The following is a 22,251-nucleotide window of genomic DNA, read 5'->3' as shown; positions in this document are numbered from 1 at the left end:
CACGAATGTGTTCACTCCTGCAGCCAATGTATACATGAAGGTGCCCACCACGTGCCAGCCGCGGTGCTGGGCACCGGGGTGAAGGCAGGGCACGAGACGCAGGGCGCCTGCCCTCGAGGAGCTTACATGTTACTTGGGAGTGGCAGACCACAGCCAAAGAGGTGAAGAGCAGGGTCATTTCAGGCCATGGCGAGGGCTACGAGGAACAGAAGTGGGAGCTGGCAGCAGAGTGGCAGGGCGCCGGGGAGATGGGGCTGAGGGCGCAGCAGGGCGGGCAGCCTATTCGCTGCTTGTGGAGAAGCAGGCGGCTCTGGGACGCGAGGGCATGGAGCGTCGGCTGGTGCCAGAGCCCCAAGTGGGAAAAGCCTGGGGAGTCGGTCCGAGCTGGGAATATCCGAGGATGCGGATGCAGAACAAGAGACCAGGCCTGGATTCCTGTGGTACAAACCATGATTTTGGTTTTCCTTTTTTTTTTTTTTTTTTTTTTTTGATTTTGGTTTTCCTAATGAGAACAGGATGCCCACCCTGAAAGAGAAGAGGGAATGTTCTCTGACGGGCATCACTCCTGTCTGATTTTAGGTCCAAGCACATGGCCTTCCCAGGCCAGGCTGCGGAAAGCGGGCCTCCCACCTGAGGAGCCAGGGGCCTGGTGCATAGTGGGAAACTCCACTAAGCCCTTCTTGGTCCTTCCACCAAGGGCAGGAGTGTCAGGGCATTAGGTCGCAGCCGTCCCATCTTTGAAGGTGCCCACAGGACAGGAGAGAAGAGCTGGCTGAGGGCCCCTGGGGAGGGGGGTAAGGTGAAGGGAAGCCACAGACTCAGGAGGAGATAATGACAGTGTGGCCAAGGCGGGTGTGGTGTCCCGCTGGTGTTCTGACCACGGAGAGGCCACGCAGGCCAGGCCCCGATGAGATTGACAGTGCCCCGAGCGGTCCCTGTCCTGGGCTGGGGAAGTGATGCAACAGGACCCATCTGGGTCCTGTGGGGTGGCGGGGACTTGGCATCACGGCTGTGGTGCGAGATGCACACGGGAGCACACGTGTGTGCCTGGGAGTGGGGGTGTGTGCAGTGCGCACGTGGGATTTCTCCGGTTCATTCCAGGCCAGGCAAGCGGCAAATAAAAATGAAAGAGGTGCGCTTCTCAGTTCTCGTCAAAGGCCCAGAGGAGAGAAACCTGTTCCACCAGGTGAATCAGAAAATGTAAAGTGGCACTTTCTCTGGGTTTCTAAGCGGCTGTCATCCGGGGGGGCTCTGGTTCTGTGCAGGCGCTGACGAGTCCGGGAACCGAGAACACCATGTAGATGTGGCCCTTGCTGTGACCACCCTAAATGGTGGCAAGTGGAGCCAGCAAGTAATTCCATTGTCAGATATGGAATTTTCTTTGGGTGAGGAGGGAGAAGAGGAGCTCTGTGGGAATGTAGCAGCTCCATACTCGTATTTGTGAGCACTGAGATGCCTGGGGAGTCCTCTGAGAGCAAGGAAGGGGCCACACTGGGGAGCTCATGACTTGTAGACCTACATCTTGAGCAGGGAGCAGCAGAGCTTGGCCTGTTTCCTCCCCACTCCCCAGGCTGCATGCAAACTCCTATTCAGCCCTCAAAGCCCACCTCACAGGTTGCCCCCCCTTTGGCCACTTTCCCGACACCTATTCTTGCTCTCTCTCTTTTTAAAGATTTTATTTATTTATTTATTTATTTACTTACTTACTTACTTATGAGAGACACACAGAGAGAGGCAGAGACATACGCAGAGGGAGAAGCAGGCTCCCCGTGGGGAACCCAATGTGGGACTCGATCCCAGGATCCTGGGATCACGACCTGAGCTGAAGGCAGACACTCAACTACTGAGCCACCCAGGTGCCCCTCATTCTCTCTCTTGTCATCCTACTGATTTTCCTAACCATTTCTTCATCATGGCTCTGATTACATTGCACCAGGGTCCCTATGTATTGCTGTCTCTTTCCCACTGCACTGCACTGTCTCTTTCCTACATTCATCTTTAGGAATTCTCTCACTCATCCCTGCAGAGGCGCTTGTTAAATTGATAAAAACCCAAGGTTGGTGAAAATTAGCATTTTTCTCTCTCTCCCCTTCTTCCGTTCATTCAGCATGTATTTATTAGATCCCTGTTACATGCTGAGCTCGGTGGCTTGGTGTTAGGAATATAAATATATAGGGACAGGGTTTCTGACTTCAAAATGCTCATAGTATTATGAGAGACAGAGGACAAACAGGCAAATTGAATAATATCTGGTAAGTGCTCCATTATTCATCACCTAAGGATTATTTATTTAGTGCCTACCTGCTGTTCTAGGTACTGGGGACACATCAGTAGAAAGGAAAAGAAAGGCAGATAAAAATCCCTGCCCTCAATCAAGGGGCTTACATTTGAGCGAGAGGGAGACGGACTGTATGCAAACAGCCAAGTCTATTCTTTAGTATCTTAGATTGATGAGTGCTATGAAGAAAAATAAAGCAGGTAAGAGAGGGGTGTGTGTGTGTGTGTGTGTGTATGTGTGTGTGTGTAGGAGGTTGTGATTTTAAACATAGTAGTCAAGGCAGCCCTCACTATGAGGGTGACAGTGAGGTCAAGATTTGATAGAAGTGAAGATGCTGGCCATGTTGTTACTTGGAGGAAGAGCATTCCAAGGATAGTGCAAAGGCCCCGAGGCAGGGGTATTTGGGGGAGAAACGGGAGCCATGTGAGCAAAGAGGAGAGCAGTGGAGGATAAAGGCAGAGAAGTAACAGGCATGGCACATGCAGCTAGGACTTTAGAAGTCATTGTCAAGACGGTGGCTCTTACTCAGGGTGGTAGGGGAGTCATGGGAACGTTCTGACACAAGGCATGGCATGATCTGACTTTTACCAGGAATCCTCTAGGAGACAGGCCGGGGATTAGGAGAGATGCCAGGGTGCAGGGCCGGGGTAGAAGGAGGGGAGAAATGGTGGGGTCTGGGCTGGGTTGACAGAGTAGAAGTGGTGAGAAGTTGTCAGATAAAATTTGAAAGTAATGTCATGGAGGTTTTCTGGAAAACTAAAAGTAGGGATTGAGAGAGAAATCCGTGATGATTCTAAGGGGGTTTTTTGGCCTAAGCCCCAGAAAGGGTGCAGTTTCCTTTAATTTTATTTGAGATGTAAAAGTCAGTGGAAAGAGCAGGTTTCAAAAATATTATCAGGGGTTCAGCTTTTGATGGGTTCAAATTTGCAAGGTCGAGGAGGCAGTTGGAACATGAGTCTGGAGTTCTGGGGAAAGAGCTGGTCTGATTCTCATTATGCGCAGGAATTATGTCCTGTAACATCACTGTTGACGCTGAGCTAGTAAAGACTGACCTGCCATTCCCAGGGGAGGTACAGGGTCAGGTTCCTTGTGAACCTCTGGTCACCACATTTGCACCTCCTGATCGATAAATGACTTTGTTTTATGTGTATTTCTGTTCCATGGCACCTTATTTTATGGACAGTCTTGATTCATGAACGTTGAACTCATGGCCAGCAGCCCCATAACTTAGCCCTAAAGGAGGCTTATCTAGCTGCATATTTTCTCTATAAGCACATCTCTGCTCTCTGGTGCCAGGAACACCAGAAGGCACTTCATCACGGCACTTGGGGGCCGTTTTAAACCATGAATCTACAAAAATGCACAGAAATGGGAAAAACATGACCCTAACTAGATCATGAAAATGACAGTTGTTTATAGTGTGAGCGTCAAAACAGGAGGGCAGAGCGTGGCCTTGTTTGACCTCAGCTGGGAACGTGTGCCTCGGAAACACAGTTTGAGCCTCTCTGCTCATGTCCACAAGTGACCTAAAAGCATGGCAAGTATTGATTTGGGGGCTACAAATTTAGCAAGTAGGCAAATTAAAAAGGACAGAATCCATGTGTGGACTTGAGGATGGACTGCACCGGGGGGCTTGACAGCTTCTGGATGTATTTTGAAGCCGTGAACCCAGATGAAATGGCTATGGGGGTTGAACAGGGAGAGATGGAGGCGAAGAAGGACTGAGGCTGGAGGCCGAGGAACAGTGAGGGGGGAGCATGTGAGGCAGAAAGAGAATCAGGGTGCTGTGGTTACCTCGGAAGTACCTCGGGTTGGAGAGAGTACCTGTGTCCATTGTGGCTATTCAGTCAAGGAAGATGAAGACTGGGTGTTGGCCATTGACTTTGGGGGCCTTAAATTATGGATCTGTCCCAGCCAGTGGGATCCTGACAGCCAGTGGGCAGAAGATGAAGTGGGTCTCTGTAAGGGGACCCCAACATGCTGTCAACCCTAGCTCTGGACACCCCCACCTCCACCTGCTCCCCACTCCTGGCTTATCTCTCAGCGAGACTGGGACACTATTTGGGATCTTGGACGAAGAAGCCACAGCCCCATCCCTACTGGGCAGTTTGAGTTTGAACACAGCAGAGCCCAGCTGCAGTCAGCCCTCCCGATTCTGGGGGCCGTGCTGTCCAGGAGCCCAAGCCAGGCACAGAGCACCACTGTCTGCTTTCAGCTTTGGTCCAGACTCCTTCTAGGTCCTTCTAGGAGTATTGATTTCAGTTTGTAAAGGCCATCGCGTTCTTGTTCTCACTATTCTTGTCTACATGACTATTCGGCTAAATAGTGAAGTTTGGCAGCATCAAGATACCTTCAATTTAAATGAGCTCTCTAATGATGAAATAGTGAGGAAGAAAGGGCTGTTTATCCCAAGCACCCGGTGCTTGAGAAGGTGAAAGGATCCGAGCATCTTGAGCTTCACCCTTCACCCTTTGCAGCTGTCAGATATTACATGTCCTCTATAAGGAACCAGGGTGCTTGCAGAGCATCACGTCAGTGGTGGCAGGAGACCATGAGCATCTCCCATCGCTGCCGGCAGCTCCTAGGGCTCGCTCTCACACCTAGGGCCCCTCCAACGGACTCCGGCCAGGGGGCGATGCAGACCCATAGAAGGTGGCACGTTTGCAGTATGCCATCACTGGACAGGTGTCACAAGCGGCCTCACAAATGCAGGTGAGAGAGGAATCAGCAAGGGCTGGAACGAACAGGGGAAAACTCATGGAGGAGGAGTGATTGGAAGGAAGAGTAGAATTCTGGGCCAAGACGAAGAGAGTGACAGATGTGGGCAAGCAGGAGAACAAAGTTCCAGAGTGCCAAACTGCTTCTTGTCAGTGTGGAAGAAATGAACAGACTCATTTGGCTTGGAAAGGGGACTTGCATACACAAGTTCCTGGAGATAATTTAGAAGAAATGATGGGGCTATCCGGTGGTCATCAGCTCCTCGGGGTAACGTGGTGGCCGTCAGTATGGTATTGACCTGGACTTGGAATCTACTTGATTGAGCCAGGTGAAACGTTCCCCTTGGTGTCGCCAATAAGGCAAAAGTCCGAGCTTAGAAAGTTAGTAAAGTTACTTGTGTCACTTGCTCTGCTACATAAATTAAGATATCTAAGTGGGCTCTCTTTTGAATCACTGAATGGAAACAATAAATCACGAGGATGCCTGGGTGGCTCAGTGGTTGAGCATCTGCCTTCGGCTCAGGGTGTGATCCTGGGGTCCTGGGATCAAGTCCCTCACCAGGCTCCCCGCAGGGAGCTGCTTCTCCCCCTGCCTATGTCTCTGCCTCTGTGTGTGTGTCTCTCATGAATAAATAAATAAAATCTTAAAAAAGACAACAGTAAGTCATGGAAAGCACCCATTTTAGTCAAACTAAAGATGACAAATCTCCTCCGACTGGTAGAGGACAGTGTGTTGTTTTATTTCTTGATGTCGCTCTTTGTGCACTAATGTGATTTCCCCAGTTCTGTGGGTCTGGTTCTCCTGATTCCAGAAAGAAAAGTAAACAGTTTCAAAGAACTTCAAGCCACCATCTGTAGATTGAGTGACAGGGGTGCCTCGTCAGAGGAAGGCGCGCAGGTGTTCTCTTGCTAGCAGGGTGACTCGAGAGTCCCAGACTTCACCTTAGAAAGGGCAAGAAGGGTGGTAGAGACTTTAATTGCTTTGTGATGTTTCCGAGCTAAACAAGACTTTCTTTTCTCATCGAGCCCTACGGAGCGATGATCCACCGCTGTGCAGTGCTTCCTCTGGAGTGCACACCAGCAACCACACTGTTTCATGGTGGGATGTGGCTCAAAAATAGGAAGGCGCACTTACCTCCAGTCCACCACTGCGTTTAGGAGCAGAAGCACACCATGGTTCTGTACGTGGCGCTGATTGTCATATTCCTAACTCGGTGGGAAAGGAGTCCTTCTGGTTTCCTTCCCTAACTTACTTGTAGTACTGCCTGCACAAATCTTTGGCCTAGCTCTGGCTTAACTTCCCTAAAATAGTTGAAACAAGTTTCATCGTGTTCTCTTGTAAATGGAATGAAGAAAGGCTGGTCGATATTCTTGGCTTTTTTTTTTTTTTGATAGAGGAATGCCCTGAATTCATGAGACCACAGCATCTTTAGAGCTTGATCTGGGCCCTGTGGCTCCGATGAGATCTTGGAAGGTGGTGGTTGCAGCCAGCATGGTGTTGGGACAAGGACCCAACTTGTTCTCCAAGCCACCCAGGCTCTAGTTGGTGGCAGTCACAGCACTGAGACTTGCATGCGAGTCGCCTGCATGTCTCTGCCATTGGTTAGAGATGTGGGAGGCCAGAGCCCTTCATTAAACTCTTGGGTTGTCAGTTTCTTGGATATAAAATAACTGTGCTGGACTAACCGAGCTCCATGATTTTTTCTGGGTCTGCCATCCTGTATTTCTAGAGACATGTGACTCACGGTCCTCTAAGTATACAAATATCCATGTGTGGAGGATCTTGACTGCCACTTTTCCCACCTTCACTCAGAACGGATAAGAAAAGACTAAAATAAGTTGCTATCAACCATTTTTGTCCTGGTCAGCAACCTGTCATGGTGATTCCTCTCATCTTTTCCCCGTGGGCCCTTGCTCTTAGCCCTTTATCCCTACTCTTCTGTGTGGCTATTTCTCCCACAGAGCTTGATTTTTTAGTTTGCTCCCTTATTTATTTTATTTTATGTATTTATTTGACACAGAGAGAATGAGCATAAGCAGGGGGAGGAAGAAGGGGAGAAGCAGCCCGCCCCCCCCCCCCCCCCCCCCCCCCCCGTTGAGCAGGGAGCCTGACATGGGGCTCGATCCCAGGACCCTGGGATCATGACCTGAGCCGAAGGCAGATGCTTCACCAACTGAGCCACCCAGGAGCCTCTGTTTGCTACTTGAAATTTCACATTTTAGTGTTTGGCTAAAAATATCACATCATTCTCATGCTCTTAGGCTGTTGGTGTTGAAACAGGGTTTCTAGAACTCGTAAATGGCCATGCAGGGTGCAGATGAGTAAGCAGAGGACCCAGAGAAGAATTTTCTCTTTCTTCCTCTCCCTGCAGCTGGCTGGTGACAACCAGCAGTGAGCGTTTCGCCACACGGGGTGCTGCAGCCAGACCCCGTTTATCAGAGAGAACAGGGCCCCCCTCAGTGGGGACACTAGCCTTGAGGGGGCAGGAGCTCCCTGTCAGCACATGGGCAGAGAGTAAACCCTTGGAGGAGCACCCCCCCCACGTGCCGAGGCACCCTAACTCACTCTTCACACTCTTCACCCTTCTGCGATTGCTGAATGGCAGAAGGACAGACTAGCAGGTGCCCTTCGAGACAGGAAACTGAGGCACAGAAAGGTAATGAATTCTCTGAGATATGCTGGCCCCGGGCCCAGCCTGTTATTCTGTCCTCTGATTCCCTGCCGGACCTTAGGAGGCAGACAGGATATTGGGATGGAGTGTCAAAGTTTCTAAACTGGTTCCACTGGGTGGAAGTGAGCTGGGGTGGCGAGGAAGAGAAGGAAGCCTTGTGGCACTTTGGAACTTACTCATTTTTTTTTCCCTCTCTCTCTTTTAATGATTAAAACCCCAAACACCAGAATGGCCAGAATGGCTCTGAACGTTTCACTTCTTCCCTCCCACTGAATTCCAGGTCTCTCCCACATTTTATTTTATTTATTTATTTTAAATTGGAGTTCAATTTGCCAACATAGAGCATCCCAGTGCTCATCCCATCAAGTGCCCTCCTCAGTGCCCATCACCCAGTCACCCTGTCCCCCTGCCCACCTCCCCTTCCACCACCCCTTGTTCGTTTCCCAGAGTTAGGAGTCTCCCATGTTCTGTCACCCTCACTGATCTTTCCCATTCATTTTCTCTCCTTTCCCCTTTATTCCCTTTCACTATTTTTTATATTCCCCAAATGAATGATACCATATAATGATTGCCCTTCTCCGATTGACTTATTTTACTCAGCATCATACCCTCCAGTTCCATCCACGTCGAAGCAAATGGTGGGTATTCATCATTTCTAATGGCTGAGGAATATTCCATTGTATAGACAGACCACATCTTCTTTATCCATTCATCTGTTCCATGGACACCGAGGCTCCTTCCACAGTTTGGCTATTGTGGACATTGCTGCTATAAGCATTGGGGTGCAGGTGTCTCGGTCTTTCACTGCATCTGTATCTTTGGGGTAAATCCCCAGCAGTGCAATTGCTGGGTTGTAGGTGCCTCATTAGCACAGTAGGTAGCGCTTCAGATTCATAATCCCCCATATTTTAAACCACCAGCTGCCCCCCGATTTTTCCACTGCCTTCCTGTTCCCCGGCTTTGCCCCTCCAGGCACTGGCCGCACTGTGGCTTGGGTGGTGCGGGCCTGGTAAGCAGCCCCCATCAGCCCGGGTTAGACAGCAGCACGGCACTTTCCATGGGGACCTCGCCTGCCTGCGGTGGAGTTCAAGGGGCTCCAGGAAAGCCAGGGCGAGCTGCTGTTTTGTGATGTGTTTTTAGTAACTGGCAATTCTAAGGGCAGTGTGAGAAAGTGCATGGGAACCCATATGGGCAGGACAGGGCTGTCCCAAGAACACGCTACTCCTCGGAGCTCCCATGACATTGGGCTCAAGGCAGAGCGCAGGCGAAGCATCAATCTGTGTTGCAGCTGTATCCTTTGCCAGCAATCCTGGTGGCGGTCCTCTAACCCTCCAGGAAGCAGCACCGCTTGTGAGGACGCTCATGGGAAAGCCCCTCGTTATCTGGGCTTTTACCCATGTAATCCCCCTGCTGCTGCTGGAACTTCCACCGACAGAGTTCTGGCTCCTGCGGTCAGTCCTACTCCTTGTCATCAGTTCTTCCTGAAGCCACATCTCCCCCCTGAAAGGGATGCCTGAAATTTATTTTCCTTATCTGTAGAATTTTATTTATCATCCCTGAACAGGTAGCTACTGGGTTGATATGTCCTTTTTCTCTCCCAGTGTTTTTTTTTTTTTTAAGATTTTATTTATTTATTCATGATAGAGAGAGAGAGAGAAGCAGAGACACAGGCAGAGGGAGAAGCAGGCTCCATGCAGGGAGCCCGACGCGGGACTCGATCCCAGGACCCCAGGACCGCGCCCCAGACCAAAGGCGGGCGCCAAACCGCCGAGCCACCCAGGGATCCCCTCTCTCCCAGTGTTTAAAAGAAATCCCTCTTGTCACTTCTCCAACCTGCGCCATTACTTAACTCTTTGGGGCCGGATTCCAGTTTCATTGAAGGCCTCGTTTACTCATCCACCAGCAAGGAAGCTGCTCCTTCTCACCACCTGTGGAAATCCTCAAAAACAGGAAGACTGGGATCCAAGTGGCTAGCCCTGGACACAAATCCCTAACCGTATTCCTTCCCATGAAGTGTCACGGGCAACTCTTCACTTGAGCTCAGATTCTTTACCACAAAGGCATAACTTCAGGACAGAGTAGCAGGTGCCCTTTGAGACAGGAAACTGAGGCACAGGAATTTAATGAATTCTCTGAGATTCGCTGGTCCTGGGCCCAGCCTGTAATTCTGTTCTCTGATTCCCTGCCAGATCTCAGGGGGTGGAGGTGAGAGTGCCACTCTCTGTGTGCACAGTCTCATCAATTTTTTAAAAGATTTATTTATTCATGAGAGACACAGAGAGAGAGAAAGAGAGAGAGAGAAGCAGAGACATAGGTAGAGGGAGAAGCAGGCTCCTCACAGGGAGCCTGATGCGGGACTCGATCCCAGATCCTGGGATCACGCCCTGGGCCAAGGGCAGGCGCCTGACCGCTGAGCCACCCAGGTGTCCCAATCTCATCATTTTTTTTAAAAGATGTTATTTATTTATTCATGAGAGACACACAGAGAGGCAGAGACATAGGCAGAGGGAGCAGCAAGCTCCCTGCTTAAAATCTTAAAAAAAAAAATTTTTTTTAAAGCCATTTTCAAAAACAGAAGCTCATTCAAGGAAATGTAGAGTGCTGTTAATCTTGGGGTCTGGTCATCTCTGTTCTGCAGGTAAGGGAAATGGCAGGACTTTTGCAAATTCCAAAGAATTAGAAAAAAAAATAAGATACTTCTGAAGCAAATTTTTCTAATCTCCCTTTAAGAAAGAATTATAATTGAGGCCAGTGAAAAGAAGAATTGGGCTGGAGCTGGGCATTGCTCCCTTGCTGCTAATTACACGACTGAAGAGAGCTCAGGGTGATGGCAAAGGCAATCTTGATACCCCTGGCCTGGAGGTAGGAGAGGGTGGGATGGGGTGAGGGAGGGCCGAGGGCCAGGGAGAGAGAACGTAGGAGGAGTACAGTCTCTCTCTTCCCTCCATAAATGCAAAGCCATGAAGGAGTCACGGCGAGCCAGTGTCCCTTGGCCATGGTGGGCATCGTTAATATTATGACAGACAGTTCTCATGCCCATGGCGCTGTCAGCAATGATGACAACCCAGTACTTGGGTTGCAGTGTCTAGAACCGTGCCTGGACTGAGAGAGGCCTGTAGAAGTGTGTTGGCGAATAAGTGAACAAAAGATCAGTAACTCAATGGACAGAGGGACCAACAAGGCGGGAGGTTGGTATAGGGGGTTTGAGGTTTGCCCTCGAACTCAAAGATTAAAATCCTCAGCTGTGCTTTTCCATTGCTTGTAGTCCCCGTTCTGTTCTGATTTCTGAAGGTTCTAATGCAAAGGAAGGAAATCTCCCATTTATGAATCATTTCCATTAGGTAAAGCTAGAATGAAGGCAGGGTACCGAATGAAATCAAGGATCTGTCCATCCTTTATTCTAAATTCTAAATTCTACAAAATAATAGAACCTCCATTCTCTCTCTCTGTGGTTCTCTCAACCTTTTGTCCTTACATAATACACTATTGGCTCTATCTGTAACTTTATTATGGTTATTATTTTCACTAAGCTTCATTACAGTCCTGAAGGTCGGGCTCTGTGAAGGTGCCCATTTTACAGATGAACAAACTAGAGGCTCAAAAAGATCAAATGACTCACCCGAGTCCACAGGTGGAGTAAGTGGCAGATCCCAGATTTCTTTTACTGAAGAGTCAGTGGGCCTATTTAAAACTTCTTAAATACAGACAACTAAAGTTGTTTGAAGTTAAAACCACCTACATCCGAGCAACCATTTCACATCCTTACCCCCTGTGTAATGAGAAAACAAGCCCCCGTACCTCTCCTACTCCTCATCTCTAAACCAATTACTTTATTCTTAGAGCACAACTCAAGGGCATATTCTCACAACAGACTAGCGCGACAGCCTTTCTTCCCCGCTGTTTGACTGTTGGAGGTAATATATCCCTTCCTAGATATTTTTGAGTTTTATTTAGAGCAAGTGCAGTATTTTCAGAGTTTTATTCAGAGTTTTAAAAATCTTGCCACGATCTTGTCTGGCTTGGTCTGACCGTCTCCCCTAGGAGGGCAGCTGTAGCTGGCATGACTTCTGTGGCTCGTGTCCACACTCAGCACCCAGGAGGACAGGGCCAGGTCTGCTTCCTTCACACCGTACGCCCAGTGCCTGGAACAGAACCCAAGCTGGTAAACAATTGAAGAATGCAAGAAACACAGCCTAGGCCCCGTGGTTCTGGGCTGTGGGCTTCCGTTTCTGGCACTGAGGGCTGCTCCTTCCCATCCCAGGCCACGCTCTTCCTAAAGTGACCCTGTCCTTCACGCACTGGAGGTGGTCAACTGAGGTGCTGAGTGCAGTGGTACTCAGACTTCCACAGAGGAGGACAAACGGCCTTGAACGTGAACTTGGTGACCCGGTGAGATCTTCTCAATCTCCTCCTCTCTCTCCAGTAGACAGCGGCTCTTCCTGCTTCCAGTTAGACTTGGTTACGCCTTTTTCTTCGTTTTCAGTAAGGAAAATGGGCAATTTAATTGTTTTTAAAAAACAAGACAAAAGGTTTCTGAAAAAAATTTTTTCCTTTTTTTTGAAACCTCTGGAGTTTACCAGGAACCCTAGCTCTCAACCAATATAAAACAGCTCAGGTTGTAGGATGTGTCCCACCAAGTGGAATTTATCACGGTGGGTCGGTGAGTCTCACAGCAGTAAATTCAGTTATTTTAAATCTTGAACCACTGTTTCACTGAAGAGCATGAGAAAAGCCTCAGAAGGAGGACCACATCTGTCTGTCCGCAGATATCTCCAGTAGCTCGGGGATGCTCTGCTGAAGATGAGCCTTTACGTATTAACTCCCATTTGCTGGAATAAAACTAAACTGGCCAGAGGGATGCTGTTCCCATCAGGGATGGCTAAGAAAACTGAGTTGTTAACCCCAACCTTCGACCAGGGAGGAAGTTCTGAGAGATCACTTAACAGAATATCTTTTCTGCCCATTGGACCTAAAAGTAGTAATCCTGAAATCCCTTTGCAAACAAGGTTTTAAAAGGAGAATGGTATGAATGACAGTCAGCCACACGCAGAGAATTGGAGCTAATTCAGCCTGTTTTATCCCTAAAATTCATGTTAGGAATAGCCACTTGTTAACCAAATGGAATGTGCTAAGCCCTAAAAATATAGACCTGAGATATGTCCCTGGTGTCCGGTGGCACGAAACCTGGTATTTGATGGTGTGATTCACGCAGCAGGGAAAAGATGCAGAGGTGTGGTGGGAGGTCCAGGAGGCTGATGTGTTACAGGATTTTTTTTTTCTGAGTGGACCCAGGAACCTGACACATGTCACCTAGGTAGAGCTGCTCCCACTCAACCACTGCCTATCTTGCGTATGTCCCTTTCAGCATCACTAGATGGGTCTCTTGCCACTGGTGGTCCCCAGGGACTGTGCCTGGAGATGCACCAAAGGAACATATGTGTCCTCTTGCCTCGAGTCCTTTCCTTCTGTCTAGGCTGACCTGGAGACTAAGCCCTTTCCTGCTCTGCCTGGGGGCTGATAGCATCACCAACAAGCTGCACTGCCTTTTAATGACAGCTCTCTTTTCCGAGTGCCAGTAGTTCCAATTATTTCAGTTCAAAGCCTCCCTCTATTAGGAGGTGTGGGGGTGGCGAGAGTCATTGTCACCCTCCCACTACACATGCATTGCGCTGGATACAGTCAGAAGAGAAAATTGTTTCTCCTTGATGAAGAAGTTCTTCAGCATCTGACAGCGTTGGGGGAGCGGTGGATGTGTGGTGGGCACCACTCAGAGAACCACTTTGCAAGGCTCCTGGCTGACTGTGCCCTGGGCCTCCTCTGCCTGGAAGCTTATTCACTGTCTGAGAGTTTGTAAACTGGATGCTGTGACTTTTTAGGGTTACAGCTGAATTCTTGCCAAGAATTACATGGTATAAGATTGATATAATCCATGGGAGCATGGCTGGTTCTCAAAGTGATCAGAGCCAGAGGCAGATTGTCACAGAGCACAGTCTACAGGCTGAAAGGATCAAGGAAAGGGTAGGAGGGGGGGCAAAAGCCAGGAGAATTCAACAGGTTGGCCAAACAAGAGGTGCCAACTGCAGGACCCAGAGGAGAGCAAGAAAAAAAGACATCCCAGATCCCAGGGATTAAGCATGATTTGGTTGCCGTATCACATTGTCAGGAAGGTTTTGATTATTGCCTGAGAATTGACGCTTTCCAAGAATCACTATGAGATGAAAAGTAGCTAAAGGGATGTAGGTAGGCTTGTTCAAACAACATCCCAGAGAACATTTGGATTTTTTTTTAATTAAGTATTTTATCTATTTATTTATTTAGAGAGTGTGAGCCAGGGGGAGGGCCAGCAGGAAAGGAAGAAAATCTCAAGCAGACTCTGCACTGAGCACTGAGCCCAACACAGAGTTCAGTCTCATGATCCCGAGATCATGACCTGAGCCAAAACCAAGAGTTGGTCACTCAACCGACTGAGCCATCCAGGCGCCCTGAGAACATTTGGTTTCAGGAATCAAATCAAAAGTGGAATTGGAATTAAGGCCATTAGTGTGTGTTGCCATTGTATAGTTTTTTAAGTATTTTAGTTTGGTGACACTCTCCAGATCAGTCTGCTTTCCCTTTTTTATTGTTATGGTACACATCCAAGGACTTCACGCTCTCCATTTGTTTCAAGTGCTGTGAAGAACCTCACCAGCGGGCAAGTGGTTCACCTGCCAACAACTGGTTAAAAAATGTTTACTGTGCTGTTGTTGATAGAACCTAGATAAGACACAACACCAGAAAATTAACAAGAAATGTTTGGCACAGGTACATAGACTTCCACCCCCGGATTGCTACCTTGATGTTTGCCTGTTAATCATTTAGAACTTTCCCCTCTAAAACCCATGCTTCTGATCCTGGCACCTTTCCATCAGTGTCTCCCTTTTGTCAGTTGTGAGACCAGAAGCATCTAAGAAAGAACCAAATACCTTTTTTAAAAACATATACTTGCTGTGACAAACTTCGCTATTTATGCAAAATCGCATATTTTAAAAATTATATGTGGTATCTGTGGCTTCAAGAATCTAAACGTCTCAAGTAACATCCCAGTTCCACGCTGCATAAAAATCAGCCACTCACTGCTCAAGTGCACGTAGGCCCCTGCACGGTTCTCCCAAATGGGGGTGGCCCTGCCAGCCTGAAGGTGAGTTGCCAAGTGTGCGTGTCCCCGTGGGTATACAGACGTCCGGAGGGACACCGTATTCTTTATTCTTTTGTTTTCTGAATAATGGATGGTGGCCAGAACATCCCTCCTTCTAAAAGGCAGGGAAGGGGAAAGAGGAGAAGGAGGACAAGGATGTTCTGTTAAGGAGCCCTCCCTCCGCACGCCCACAGTGCTAGAGAGCATGAGGATGGAGAGTTCCAGAGAACACAGTTTCAGCTCCTCCTAGGGGTGAGATCTGCTTGCAGGCTAACTCTCTACTAATCACGGCTCAGAGGATCGGCTCAATCTTTGCTTATAAACTATGGAATCAGCCATTGGGGACGCCAATATTTTCCTTCTCGGGGCTCCTTCCCCACATCTGTCACCATGTCCCACCTGGTGTGTGACGTGAGCTTGTGCCCCGAATCCTGTGCTGCACTCTAGCTGCCCCTACACCACTGTTTGACATCTGGTGCCATCCAGCGGCTGGGCCTGGCTGGCTTGCCATCTCCCCAGAGAGCCCAGCAGATCCCATGACATGGAAGCCAGGGCACCTGCCCGCCATCCTGCCTCTGTGCTCAGGATTTCTGCCGTCTGTCCTGCTGGAAAGCAACACTGGGTCAGAAGTCACCAGTGAGCCTTATCCTGCCTTCTGAACTTTCCATCAAGCTGCATGGATGGCTCTGGAGACTCAGAAATAAGCTCCTTGCAGATGCAATCACCTCCACCATCTGTGCCCTTGCAGCCACTCAGGCCAGAAGAACATCAGCTTGGAGAGAGCTTACCTCCTAAATCAGCAAGACATTTACTGTGGGAAACGGCTCCCTTTTGTCAGTTGCCATAATAGAAGTGTCTGAGAAATATGCTCTTAGCAGTTACAGGGAAAAGGACGTATTGATGCAGCCAGCTCCCAATTATCCAAGGGCCACTTCTCCAATACGTGAGTTTCCTAACTTTATAGTCCTGTTTCTCTCGTGCCATTGCATTGAGGGTGAACACAGTCAAGAAAGGACACGCAAGCGAATTTATTTTGCTCTTGATAAAAAAGCAAAAAAAAAAAAAAAAGATTTGATTTGAAGTGTGGAGGAATGGGGGCTAAAATCGAAAAGTAGACTTGGGGATTATCTGTGGATTGTATTTCTTACCATCACAACCAGAAACATTCAGCAAACGTTTGTGTGTGTCCCTCATCCTGCTTAGGAACTTTTACCTTAATGAATATAAGAGAGGATTTCCCTGTTGGTTTTTCTGCAAAAGGACTTTTCTTATAAGCTAAAGAAGCACTCACCTTCACAGTAAATATATTCCGATGGTTGGAACTGGAACAAGGAAGAGACTGACCCGGTTCAAATCCCAGCTGGTCCATGTCTACTGTGTGGTGTCAGAAAAAGAACTTCTCTGAGGCTCATTTTCCTTAGATCAGGTGCAGAGTGTGATAAGTGTGCGGGTTGCCAAAAGGGTTATAGTAGAAAACATCTATGAATGCCTGGCACAAGACCCAGGCCACGGCAGGCACTTCTTTTAGGTTAAACTTCAGAGAGGAAGTTGGTATAGAGACCACTTGCTAGCTGGATCACTTTGTGCAAGTTACTGGATCTGTCAATCCCTCTGTGTCCTCACCTGTGACTAGGGAGTCCTCATAATAATGCTAATTAAGCTCTTCCCCCCCAAAGCCAGGTGAGTAAGTGAGTTAAGGCATCCCAAACCCATAGAACACACAATCCAGCAGACAGCCCATGCCTGGTAGTTTTACTTTGTGTACTCTCAAGTTTTCTGGAAAGTCTATGCTAAAGACATGCTAGTCAAGTGTATTTGGGTAAAAGGGGGATTTTGCTTGTAAAGATGCACTGTTTTCTCTTGTATTTACTTACTCTTTGCACAAAATGTATGGCAGCCACTGTTGGTTGCCAGATACTTGGGTGGATATCCAGCCCAGGGCTAGAGCCACAAGGCCAGGATTAAAAAGCAGGAGAAGACAAAATAAGCTGAGACACACACCCCCCTTCCCGGGATGGAGCATTCTTGGGTTATAACCAAGGACTCAGGATCAAGGAGCATTTTTGCTGTTTCACGGATGAGAAAATGAAATGATAGTATTGTTACAGGTCACTTGCCCAACACCTTAAGAGTGAGCTGAGAGCAGGCCTAAGGCAGGCTTCCCAGGGATCAGGTCTCAGGTCTCACCTCCATTGGATCATGAGCTCCATGAAGGCATTAGGAGGAAGCTTCACGCTCACACCCCCACAGCAAACAGGCGGGCCCTACCCGGGGGCCAGAAATGCTTCCCTGAATTAATTTTAGGTGAGGTCACCTCCCCAGGCTCCAAGTGGAATATCCTTTTCTCTGACTCAGCCTCATCTGAGCTGCAATACCTAGCATAGCACTAATATAAAATAGCCACCTATTCCGATTGATAGATTGATTTTTTTTGTTAATCTCATTACACACACACACACACACACACACACACACACACAGATTTTTTTTCTAGTTAGATAAGCCAACACATAAAATAAGTCCTATATCTCTACTCAGTTTTTAGTCACAGAAAGTTCAGGCTGAGGGGCAGACAGATAAAGAAAAGAAAAAATTGTTAAAGATGTTTTATGTTGTAGGCATTTAAATTGTCAGGCTTGTGTCTCTCCTTTATCTTTTCACAGCTCCTGAGGTCCTGGCCCAGAAACCATACAGCAAAGCTGTTGACTGCTGGTCCATCGGGGTGATTGCCTACATCTTGTAAGTATTGCTTGCCACCTTGGCTCCTTTTTTCTTTCTTCCTTTTTTTCCGTTTTATTGTGGCAAAATATACATGACACAAAATTTACCATTTTAACTATTTTTAAATGTACAGCTTGGTGGCATCAAGTACAGGCACCGTATTGTGCAATTGTCACCACCATCCATCTCCAGAAATTCCTCATCTTCCCAAACAGAAACTCTGTCCCCATTACACACTAAAGTTCCTATCCCCCTCCTCCCTGAAGACCCTGGCACCCACTATCCTACATTCTGTCTCTGTGAACTCAACGACTCTACGTTCCTCACATCAGTGGAATTCTACAGTATTTGTCCTTTTGTGACTGGCTCTTTCACTTATCATAATGTCCTCAAGATTCATCCACGTTGCAGTAGGTACAGAATTTCCTTCTTTTTAAGGCTGAATATGTGTCCATGATATGCATATAATACACTGTATTTTTCCACCCATCCATCAGAGGACACGGGGTATTTCTGCTCCGTGGCTATTGTGCATAATGCCATTATGAGCATAGGTGTACAAATGTCTGCCTTTGAATGCACACCAGAAGTAGGGTTGCTGGCTCGTATGGTAATTCTGTTCAGCTTTTTTGAGGACTCTCCATACTGTTTTTGCAAAGCAGCGCCCTCACTTTTGCATTCCCAACAGCAATGCGTAAGCGTTCCAGTTTCTCTGCATCCTTCCCAACACTTATTTCCAATGTTCTATAATAGCCATCCTGATTGGCATGAAGTGCTTTCGTTTTGGATTTGATTTGTGTTTCTCTTTTTAAAAATGTATTGGTAATGTGTTTCTTTGAATATAGTTGACACACAGTGCTAACATTAGTTTCAGGTGTACAGCACAGTGGTCCGACAACTCTATGGGTTATGCTGTGCTCACCACGAGTGTAGCTGCCATTGGTCACCTGACAAGGCTATCTCAATACCACTGGCCATGTTCCTCATGACTTACCCACTCCCCTTCACTTATTTTGCCCATCCCCCAACCCCTTCTCTCTGGCAACCATCAGTTTGTTCTCTGTATTTATAGATCTGATTCTGCTTTTTATTTGTTTTTGTAGTCATTTGCTTCATTTTTAAGATTCCACATATGATGAAATGATATGATACTTGTCTTTCTCGCTCTGACTTATTTCACTTAGCTTAATACCCTCTAGGTCCATCCATGTTGTGAATGACAAGATCTCATCCTTTTTATGGCTGAGTAATATTCCTGTGTGTGTATGTGTGTGTGTGTGTGTGTGTGTGTGTATCAATGGACACTTGGGTTGCTTCCATATGTTGACTGTTATAAATAATGCTGCAGTGCATTTCTCTTATGGTTAATGATGTTTAACATCTTTTCTTGTGCTACCTTGGATTTCCTGGGGATACAAACCAGTATTATGAAAGTATTAGGACATCTCCAAAAGAAGTCAAAATGAGAAAAAAAAATGTGATGAAAATGGGAAGGTAGCCTTTAGATTCTCATTTCCTTTCAGGTGCCTCATCTCCCCAACCCAGGAAAGGCCATCATGGACATAAGGTTTTTGCATTTCTTTCAGGGTGATCAATATTGGGTTTTGTTGTTATTTTTCATTTTGCTTAAGTCTGCTGTAAAGTTATTTTTTAATTATAATTTCTTTTTGCAATGATACTTTCAAATGCTTACTACAGAGCACATTCCTAGGGTGGGTTTGGGCCAACTGGTGTCTGTAATTGATAGGAAATGAATTTCTCCCCAGGGAAGGGAAGGCTTTCTAGCAGATAGAGCCCACTACACACAATGAAAGACTGTGGAGGATTGTGATCAGAGAAAGGTCTGACAGCATGTGGCATCCTCAGGGACTACTGGAAACATCCCCCCTGTGTTGGCTTTGTCTCATTATCTGGAAAGCAAGCGGTCTTTCTACAGCCTACATTCAACTGGGCAGCTTTTGTAGTTTAGTGTGGATTTAGTTGACAGCTCCTGTAGATTCTTGCCATTATCACAGGATTTTTCCATTATAATATCCTTGGCCCCTGCGGCCCCCACTTATGGAAATGGATAAAGGCCAGATTCATCTGAGCTATAAAACTAGCATATTGCACTTACATACTGCTTTCACTTTCAAAGCACATCGACTGTCTTCTATGGTAGTTTCATTCTTTTTTGTGGGGGTGGGGAGGGTTATAGACCCCTTGAGAATCTAGTAAAAGCAATGGATCCTCTCCCCTAATAAATAAATTCACACACACACACACACACACACACACACACACACACACACACACTGCTGCATACCTCATTAGAGAGCTTCCTGGGTAAGCAGAAAGCAGACATGGCCTGTGTGTCATTTACTCATTTACTCTGGCTCCTTAAAACCCCAGCTGAAACTCTTATCAGAGGTCCGACCTTGCCAGACTTGACAAGGAAGATTTAAAGAAATGAATGATGGGCCACAGTCCTTCCTACCGAGGACCAAAGCTAGTGTCATCTAGGGAAATCTGGGGCCAGGCAAAAAATGCCCCCCCCCCATCTGGGCTTCTACTTGTTTGTTCCTTCACATCTGGCTGAATCTTGAACCACTACTCTGGTCTACATTATAGTGTCTATAGATTCCCTTCATATATACAGCTGTGTATATAATTGTCTCCCTAAAGTCTTGGCATTTGACATACTACAGCTATGAGGAGGTGCAGATGGCTTTACTGGGATAAGCAGTGGTGTCTTAGACACCTCTGGCTGCTAGAACAAAAAACATCATAGACTGGGTGACTTAATCAGCAGGTTTGTTTCTCATAGTTCAGAAGGCTGGGGGGTCCAAGATCTGGGAGGTCCTGCTGATTCACTTCCTAGGGAGGACCTTCTTTCCACCTTGCAGACCACCACTTTCTTGGTATGTCCTTAAGAGGCAGAAGGAGAGCATGCAAGCTCTCTGGTGCCCCTTCTTATAAAGAAGGCCCCCATTATGGGGGCCCTATCCCCATGACCTCATCTATACCTAATTACCTCTCAAAGTTCCCATTTCCAAACACCATCACATTGGGGGTTAGGGCTTCAATATATGAATTTGAGGGGGACACTATTCGGTCCATAGTAAATAGTTTAGTTGTGCTATCCTTAATAAAATTATTACAATGGAATCCCTTTAAGATATGAACATTTCAGGATGGACATAGCACCTGCTTTATAATAATGCTGACATCAAACATCTGTATAACACTGCAAGAATATAAATACGGTCACAAGTTTTATCTCCCTTCACCCTCTCTCAAATCCTACAAGATAGGGGTAGTTGTTTTAAACCCACTGAGAAGATAACTTCAGGGAGACTAAATAATATCACTTGGTAGCAGAATCAACATTTGAACCCAAGCCCAGCTCTGACTTCCAGTCCAGCTCTTTGTGCTATACCGTATACCCCTCCCATAGGGATGTGGCCATGTCATTGAGGGTAGAGAAGATACTTCACTCCATGTTCTATCCAGCTTGTATTTGTTTATCTCTTTCCACAAATGTTTACTGAATCTGTCCCATGCACCTGCCACTATGCAAGATACTGAGAATGAGCACTCACCAAGACATATGCAGCCCCTGTTTGTAAACAGGCTCACAGTCTCGTGGAGGAGACAGGCATTCAAAGAAATCTCATAAATGAACGTGGAATTTTAAAATGTGCAAATTGCTTTTAAAAGAAGAGCACAAGGTACCATGGCAAAGTAGAACAGAGATTACCTATTTCCAGTGGGTGGCTGGGGAAGTCTTCCTTGAGCAGAGGGCCTAAAATGAAGCCTAAATGATGAGTAGGGAGACAAGGAGTGAGGAGGAAATATTCCAGGCAGAATGAATAGCATGAACAAAGGATGCTTTCAGCTTCAAGTAACAGAAAAACCTGGCCCAACTAGCGTAGGCATTTTTAAGAAGTCATACCTCATGTAATAACAAGTGCATAGGTAGGAAAGCACTAAGATCACCTAAGTCAGAACCTCAGTCCCAGATTATATCCATCCTTGCTCTCCACCATCCTCAATGCATTGGTTTTTCCTTGTGCCCTCCCCAACCAAACAAGATGACTGCGACAGCTTCTGGCCTCATGGACAGATGCTGCACCAATTGGTGGAAGAAGAGGTGATATTTATCCCCATGTGGCAGTTAGAGCTAGACTATCTTCCCCAGAAGTCCCCAACTTTTCCTCATGTCTCATTGGCCAGAAATGCCTCCCGTGCTCATTTCTAAAGTAGTCCCTAGAAAAGAAAATGGGATTTCACAGCTGGCCAAGTGAAGCAGGTGACCATGTGCAGGAGGGGCAAATCACAGGTGTGCAGGTGAAGAAGAAAGTAGGAAATGGATTTGCAGTAGGTAAAGAGCGTGTCTGCCATGATCCGTAGGCATGATAGCAAGACAAGATATCAGAAAGTTAGATTCCAAGAGGTACGCAAGGGCCTGGGGAACAAGAGACTTAGAAAGGTTTGGTTTAACACAAGTGATAGGAAGGCAAAGAAGAATTTGGGTCAGAGGTGTGAACTGACCTGATTTTCACTCGAGGAATATTCCAGCTACTCTGGAATGAACAGGGGTTGGACAGGGCAGCAGTGGGGGGTGGAGACTGTTGGGAGGCTCATTCAGGTGAGCAGTGAGAGTTGTGTCTACCGGGGAAGCAGTGAGGGGGGTCAAGTGGTAGGTGT

The 22,251-nt window shown here is 47.2% G+C and overlaps 1 protein-coding gene across 3 annotated transcripts in view; it reads left to right on the top strand.

Moving 5' to 3' along the window:
* The window catches only part of CAMK1D (calcium/calmodulin dependent protein kinase ID), a 433,707-nt gene that overhangs the window by 374,728 nt on the left and 36,728 nt on the right, over nt 1–22,251 (top strand). For all 3 annotated transcript variants that reach the window (XR_005989504.1, XM_041767287.1, XM_041767285.1), the window contains exon 6: nt 17,505–17,580. Coding sequence is in view for 2 of the 3 variants with exons in the window: in XM_041767287.1 (XP_041623221.1) it covers nt 17,505–17,580 (76 nt within the window). In the remaining variant the exon portion in view is untranslated. The remainder of the gene's footprint in view (nt 1–17,504; nt 17,581–22,251) is intronic.

Source organism: Vulpes lagopus, chromosome 8 (assembly GCF_018345385.1).
Source record: "Vulpes lagopus strain Blue_001 chromosome 8, ASM1834538v1, whole genome shotgun sequence".
NCBI lineage: Eukaryota > Metazoa > Chordata > Mammalia > Carnivora > Canidae > Vulpes > Vulpes lagopus.
The sequence above is the reverse complement of the archived record's forward strand: the minus strand, read 5'-3'. Positions and strand labels throughout refer to the sequence as shown.